This window comes from Triticum urartu, chromosome 5A, assembly GCF_056163025.1.
Source record: "Triticum urartu cultivar PI428250 chromosome 5A, HENAU_Tu73, whole genome shotgun sequence".
Lineage (NCBI taxonomy): Eukaryota > Viridiplantae > Streptophyta > Magnoliopsida > Poales > Poaceae > Triticum > Triticum urartu.
Window position 1 is genome coordinate 19,625,422 of NC_141877.1, and position 7,279 is coordinate 19,632,700.

The 7,279-nt window shown below is 44.9% G+C and overlaps 1 protein-coding gene across 2 annotated transcripts; it reads right to left on the reverse strand.

Moving 5' to 3' along the window:
• Positions 1-1,665: 1,665 nt before the first annotated feature.
• Positions 1,666-5,682, reverse strand: LOC125507047 (dihydroceramide fatty acyl 2-hydroxylase FAH1). 2 transcript variants are annotated; one of them, XM_048671744.2, is made up of 8 exons: positions 5,526-5,682; positions 3,975-4,049; positions 3,204-3,296; positions 2,928-3,124; positions 2,742-2,847; positions 2,332-2,478; positions 2,093-2,246; positions 1,666-1,965 (listed from the first exon to the last, which is right to left on the reverse strand). In XM_048671744.2, exons 2-7 carry the CDS (start codon positions 4,023-4,025, stop codon positions 2,127-2,129), a joined length of 714 nt encoding a protein of 237 aa, XP_048527701.1. In that variant the 5' UTR covers positions 4,026-4,049; positions 5,526-5,682; the 3' UTR covers positions 1,666-1,965; positions 2,093-2,126. The 2 variants fall into 2 exon arrangements, with proteins under 2 accessions (XP_048527701.1, XP_048527702.1); XM_048671745.2 differs by having other exon boundaries at positions 3,975-4,043; positions 5,526-5,672.
• Positions 5,683-7,279: the final 1,597 nt, after the last annotated feature.

The window sequence follows — 7,279 nt, forward strand, 5'->3', positions numbered from 1 at the left end:
GCGACTCCCTGATCGCGTACATCGGTTCAAATTACATCTTGCAAAACAAGGGATAAGCTAGGGAAAGATATTCAAGTTATAGAGATAGATAGGAATCCTAACAACCTAGCTAGCTACCTTCGGTGCAAGACTTGATCGACCGTGCGTGGGTGCGTGACCTCCTATCACGTGTGTTTAACAGTTGAGACCGAGCCATTTAGCACTTCGTAGAATCCTACTACATGTCCCGCTGGGTATCCATCCACCTAGTTAGCATAAATACTGGGACCTCTTTTTTTTCAGACAAAGTTAAGGACTATGGTGCTCACGTGAACCCTCTCATGGGCCGGCGGCCCACAGAATGAGCCGAACGCTTGATCGGGACCTGGTTTGCTAGTTGCGGTTGACCGGTTCATCGCGGACCATTTACTTTTTGAATAAAACTTTTACAAAAAATATAAAAAATTTCTAAAAATTAATGAATTCAAAAAAGTTCACAGAATAAAAAAAAGTTTAACGATTTAAAAAATCATCAAATTTTTTAAAAAGTTCGCAAATTTTTAAAAAAGGTCATTGTGTTTTTTTAGAAAATGTCAATTTTGAAAAAAAGTTCATCACTTTTTTAAGAAAGATTCATTAAATTTGTAAAAAATTCACAGAATTGGAAAAAGTTCATCAATTTTGAAAAAAAACACAAAATTGGAAAAAGTTCATATATTTTGAAGAAAAAATCCATAAATTTGAAAAGAAAAGGTTCACGCATTTTGAAGGGAAAAAAAGAAAAAAGGAGCAGAGAGAAAAGAAAAGAAGAAAGAAGAAAGAAGAAAGAAGAAAGAAAAAACAGATGCAAGTAATCACACCAATTGAGCTGGTTGGTTGATTAGTGCAGCTTGCACTGAATGATGAAGTCTTTGGTTCAAATCACATCTCTCGACCATTTTTTTCATTTGAATAGAAAAATGGGTAAATTGGGCCGGGCTAGCGGGGAGTGGGGAGGGGGTGGGGGTGGGGGGGGGGGGGGGGGGTTGTGCTCCCTTTTCCAAAAGCAACTAACGGGCACCCCCTGACGACCGCCATCACCTATGGTGTCACGCGCAGCTAGTTCATGTGCTACATGATGTTGATACAACGGATATTCTGAAGTTTTCAAAAGCTACCCCTGACGGCCTTTATTTCTTAAATAAAACAGCTAGCGGCGCTAGATCATAATCACTTGATGTAATACATTTCTTCAGAACCGTCATTGAATCTATCTCCGAAAATCACCTGTTTACACTCCATTTGTTGGGGTGATTTGCACCGCCTTACTTACAGCCCATTGTTGAGGTGATTTGCACCACCTGGAGAAGAGCTCAAGCTTCAGCTTGAAGTGTACTTCCTGCCTGAAGATGACCTTGTCCAGCCACCAATGCCACTCCTCGATCATTCCTGCCGAGTTTGGTTTGCTGTGTTGGAGCTCTTGTTCATTCTCATCGATGAGTTTCAGTTAAATTTTTCATTTTAAATGGTCCGGTTCAGTAGAGACCCAACGGCTCACATAGACTAAAAGATCTCGGTTACACCCTCCAGTGCTTGAAAAGAAGGTGCGAAGTTTAACCAAGTCACTTGAACCGTTTGAATTCAGACAAAATTTAACCGAGGGAAATGTAACAGAACAAACTAACCCTACCGAGACAAGGCCGGCAATGGAAAGAAAACCGAATGGTTCGCTGAATACTAGCAAAGCTGGTGAAACTTACAAATATATCAAGCAATGCAATTACTTAATTTGTCCCAAAAATTATACTGGCCACCAACAGCCACAAATGAACGACGCTGGTGCTATACTATTTAGATAGAAAAACCTCTGTACACATGACAACATATGCTCAAGTCTGGAACCACTCTATTCGCGACACATCATCAAGGATGTAAGCACTTCAGTGACGTCTCCGATTAATTGTTTGTTCATCCGTCCGTTCAATCCGTCATCAACCATTGGACAGTCTGCATGAGCAACGTGGTATTTATTAGTCTTCCTCTACCTTGTGTCGACACACGGGCTGAGGTCGGTGATGGAATGGGAATGTAGCATGAGGGGAGTAGAAACATGGGAATGGGGTGCGAGCCTGACCTTGATATCTGGCACTGCAAGGCGGTACAACAACTCAAGAGCTCTTGCCGGCGGTTTTCGTTGAAGGCAGCGTTCCAAACACATGGTCCCACAGGGTCGATGTTATTCCAAAGCCCTTGTTTTGGATTCTGAAGTGATGGTTCAGATGGTATTTCTGATGTGCAGCACAAACAATATGTTAGTCAGTGTACAAAGAGATGGGAGTGCTTTGATAAGCTTCAGGATGAGATAATAAGCACCTTGAGATATTTTGCTGGATCGAATGAAGGGTGGGCGTGATGCAGGTAGTAGTGTGTGCAATCATAGATCACGTAACCCAACAGGCCACCTCCAAACACGCCAGGAGTGGTAGTTGTAGTTGTGAAGAGCTTGACAAAATTCCAGAACTGGATGGACAGAGCACAAGAACAACATTAAAAATAAATACAGCATGGTAGAACAAAATGGCAAGTTAAATACATGTTCTTTCACAATCCTACAGAGGGCATCCAACTCGGTTCAAATGGCTAACACTCTTTCATGTACAGGCAGGAACTAAAAGGCTAAAGCGGTATAGAACAAGCGTGGAAAAGTGTTGCCATGCTTCAGTTGTTGGGTGCCACTAACAGTGTAGTCCTGATATTTTAACAATAAGGAAGATTATATTTACCGGATAGCACAAGATGGCTGCGGCAGTTGGTGGAAATACAAGTCGAAGCCCATCCATTGGATGCTTGTGATGGCATCCATGCAGAAGATAATGAGCCGTGTTTGTCCTGCCATGCCAAAACAGCTATGATCAGGAGATGGTCGTCTCATCTGTTAGACTTAAGCAGTAAATGGGAGCACAACTTACCAGTAACTTTTAGTATCTATGTGGAACAGGTACCGATGTAGCACGTATTCAACCAGTGTCCAGATAAATATTCCTGCCACAACCATCAGCGCTACTTCTGGAACTGTGTGGCCCATTTGGATCGATGTATTCAGGCACCAGCAAACAACAGGCAACCAAATGAGAGGAACTGCCCACCATTTCGTACGTGTTAAGAACTGAAATGAGCCATTCATCAGAACATAATGTCCGAAATTTCAGATAGATGAAGTGCAACAGAAAAAACAGAATGTTCACCTCCAATACATCATTGGCAAAAAACCGTGGCCCCTCCTTGCTAACAATTGGCTGGTGAACCCAGTCTTGATACTGTTCCTCCAGATGACCAACCTGAAAAATGACACCCAAATATTTGAATACAGAATCAAAGAGCAGGCCTGGATTTCAACTGCACCCAAACACCAAAGCTTGAACAGAAGAATTAGGCAACAGTCATGATAAAGATTACTGATACATTTGGGGATGAGCAAAGGAATTCTACAGCATCCCAATTTAACTATCATAAATTACATTTAGTACTACATAAAAATATTTACTCTACATCTTGGGGATGAGCAAAGGAATTCTACAGCATCCCAATTTAACTATCATAAATTACATTTACTAATACATAAAAATATGTACTCTACATCCTGGGGATGAGCAAAGGAATTCTACAGCATTCCAATTTACCTATCATAAATTACATTTACTAATGCATAAAAATATGTACTCTACATCTTGGGGATGAGCAAAGGAATTCTACAGCATCCCAATTTAACTATCATAAATTACATTTACTAATACATAAAAATATGTACTCTACATCTTGGGGATGAGCAAATAATGTGCTTTAAGAACTAACAGCACCTGTAGCTACAAACTCTTGGTCATCTGTACTCTACACTGACTTATTCCATTGGAAAATCCACTTATACCACAATTCTTTTATTAAAACATAAAGCCAATATGCCAAATAGGCACTCAGAGTTGAAAAAACAGTGCAAAATTAAATATGGGCACATTTACCTGAAATACAAGAGGCTTGTCCAAATCGACGGTAAAGGCTTGTGCAACCATTGTCTTGGACTGTGATGACTGTTACTGTACATAAGAAAAAGTAAGAATAGAGGTATTTCATACAAAAGGTCATGAAATGTCGAACAAATAAATGATATTACAAATCCATGCAGGGCAAGATGAACTAATGGGATCACTACCGGTGTGTGACTGCTACTGTGCAACGTTCGCAGTCTGTACTATCTTCTGAATTTTTACTGTCTAAGTTGGGTAATTTTTAATTGACACTCGAGTGACAGCATACCACCATGCTCCCACATTTCTTTCATGATATGGACCCACCAGCCAGCTCTCAGTGCCCCCGATATTTAACAATTTGAGCAGCTGTTCTCAGCCAACCGATTGAACATTTAAACAAACAGAGGAGCAAGTGGCCATGCCGCCCTGGCATCACTATTCTATGAGGACCTTGGGCCCAAGGGCCGAATCAGGCCTTGGTCTCAGGGCGTGGCACAGCACCACAGACTGAGAATATCCTCAGATCGTCCAGATCACATGATCTGGTTTTTTGAGTCCATTCATTACAAAAAAAGGAAAAAAGAAAACTGAAATTCCAGTTCAGAGACAGGTGCACATGGGGGCCAAGCCTTTTTGCCATGTTACAAAAATTCATGGCAATTTGACTCCAGGGCATATTCTAATAAAGCTGTGCAAGAATACAAGAGAGGCACAGCTCAGAACCCGGCTGTATGGCATCTCACGCCCCCACTGGAATCCAAGGGGAAAAGCTGTGTGCCGGCTGGGGGATTGCTTAATCACAACCCCCATAATTAGAAAACTTATGATGGGTGGCCAGTTTAGCCTAAACTGGGACGTGACATCGCTCGTTCCAACAGTTGGCCAGCTAAATAAAGAGCATAATCAAGCAGGCATCTCACTACGCGACCGAGATTAATTGTCGCCGCATCGATTCCGTGGCTTGTACAAAAAATGTGGTCATGCTCACGCACGCATCATCCCGGACTACGGCAAGCATGATTTGGGCAACTCTCTGCCTGGCTGGTCCTCGCTCACCCAACGTAAATTTCCCAAGAGTGGACACTCGTCGTAGCAATGATGGGTCGTCGGCCGCCCATTGCGAATTTCACGAGAATCTGAATGCCGACGGGCCCTTTGACTGTTATAAGCTTAGGGGCGAAGCAAAGAATCAGAGGTCGCTATCCGGCCACAGCCACACACACGCAAAGAGAAATATGCTATGCTCGAGAGCTCCCAATGCTAAACCACCGTCGCCGTCGTCTACAGCCAAAGCAAGCATGAACAGACAGATTCTTGCCCGCGGCCAGGCGCTGTCGGCCGAAAAGAAAATTCCCAGATGCGTCAGCAGCTCCGCACTGGACGCGCGCCCTACTAGGCTCGGAGAGGCCGCTAAAGACGCTGGCTTTCCGGCGAAGGGCGGCCGGCCGAGTAATGCGGCGGATCTAACCGCCGTTTACGCCCGGATCTAGCGCCTAGTGGAAGTCCAAGAAAGAGACGGCGGGACAGGGGGGACGAACGAACCTGCTCGGCGAAATGCCTTCCGCCGACGCCGCTGGAGGGGGAGGGGCGGCGGGGGGCGGACCGGCGCGAGCGGCTGGGGCGCGCGCGAGGGAGGGGGGAGGGAGGCCGGCCGCCGCTGCTGCTCGGGAGCTCGCTCGGAGGGGAGGGGAGGAAGGCCGAAGGCGGGATGCGCTTTAGTTATAGCGGAGACGACTTGGCATGGTGTGGTGTGCTGGTCTGCTGCTGGTGTTTGGCTTTTTGTAGATCGCTCCCTGGGCTTTAGCGGTTTTGTAGGTTGGTCCTGTCGTCATGGTGGTCCGCTGGGGCTGGGCGGAGCTGGCCCGCTCTTAAAATTAGTTAATCCATAAGTTTCGAGTACTCATTGTAATCTGAGAGTTTTCTCTTTTTTTATACATTTGTTTATTCAAAATATTTCATTTCTTAAACCGTGCGTTCAAATCTTAAATCGCTTTCATCGTTGGATTTCTCGCGTCGAGTCTTCAAAACTAAATCCCATATTGATAGATTTCGATGAAATTTTTTCAAAAAAAAACCGAACCGGGAGCACGTGTTTTTCCCCTTTCCGAAAAAGGCACGACGTGCCTCTCGCGAAATCACAACCGTGCCTCTTGCGAAAGCAAATCATGCCTTTCACGAAATAAGAAAAAAAGAAAACGCATATTTTTTCCGTTTCCAAGGAGGCACGGCCGTGCGTCTCGCGAAAGCACAACTGAAAGATCGTGGATGTCGCCTAGAGGGGGGATGAATAGGCGCTTTTAAAATAATTACGGTTTAGGCTTGAACAAATGCGGAATAAACCTAGCGGTTAATTTGTCAAGCACAAAACCTACAACAACTAGGCTCACCTATGTGCACCAACAACTTATGCTAAGCAAGATAAACTACTAGGTGATAGCAAGATATATGACAAGAAACAATATGGCTATCACAAAGTAAAGTGCATAAGTAAAGAGTTCGGGTAAGAGATAACCGAGGCACGCGGAGACGACGATGTATCCCGAAGTTCACACCCTTGCGGATGCTAATCTCCGTTTGAAGCGGTGTGGAGGCACAATGCTCCCCAAGAAGCCACTAGGGCCACCGTAATCTCCTCACGCCCTCGCACAATGCAAGATGCCGTGATTCCACTAAGGGACCCTTGAGGGCGGTCACCAAACCCGTACAAATGGCAACCCTTGGGGGCGGTCACCGAACCCGTACACTTTGGCAACCCTTGGGGGCGGTCACCGAAACCCGTCAAATTGCTCGGGGCGATCTCCACAACCTAATTGGAGACCCCGACGCTTGCCCAGAGCTTTGCACCACAATGATTGAGCTCCGAACACCAACAACCGTCTAGGGCGCCCAAGCACCCAAGAGGAACAAGCTCAAGGGTACCAAGCACCCAAGAGTAATAAGATTCTCAACTTGTAACTTCCATGTATCACCGTGGAGAACTCAAATCGATGCACCAAATGCAATGGCAAGGGCACACGGAGTGCCCAAGTCCTTCTCTCTCAAATCCCACTCAAGCAACTAACGCCAGAGAGGAAAATGAGAGGAAGAACAAGAAAGAGAACACCAAGAACTCCAATATCTAGATCCAAGGGGTTCCCCTCACATAGAGGAGAAAGTGATTGGTGGAAATGTGGATCTACATCTCCTCTCTCTTCTCCCTCAAAAACTAGCAAGAATCCATGTAGGGATTGAGAGTTAGCAAGCTCGAAGAAGGTCAACAATGGGGGAAGAACACGAGCTCAAAGGATAAGGTTCAT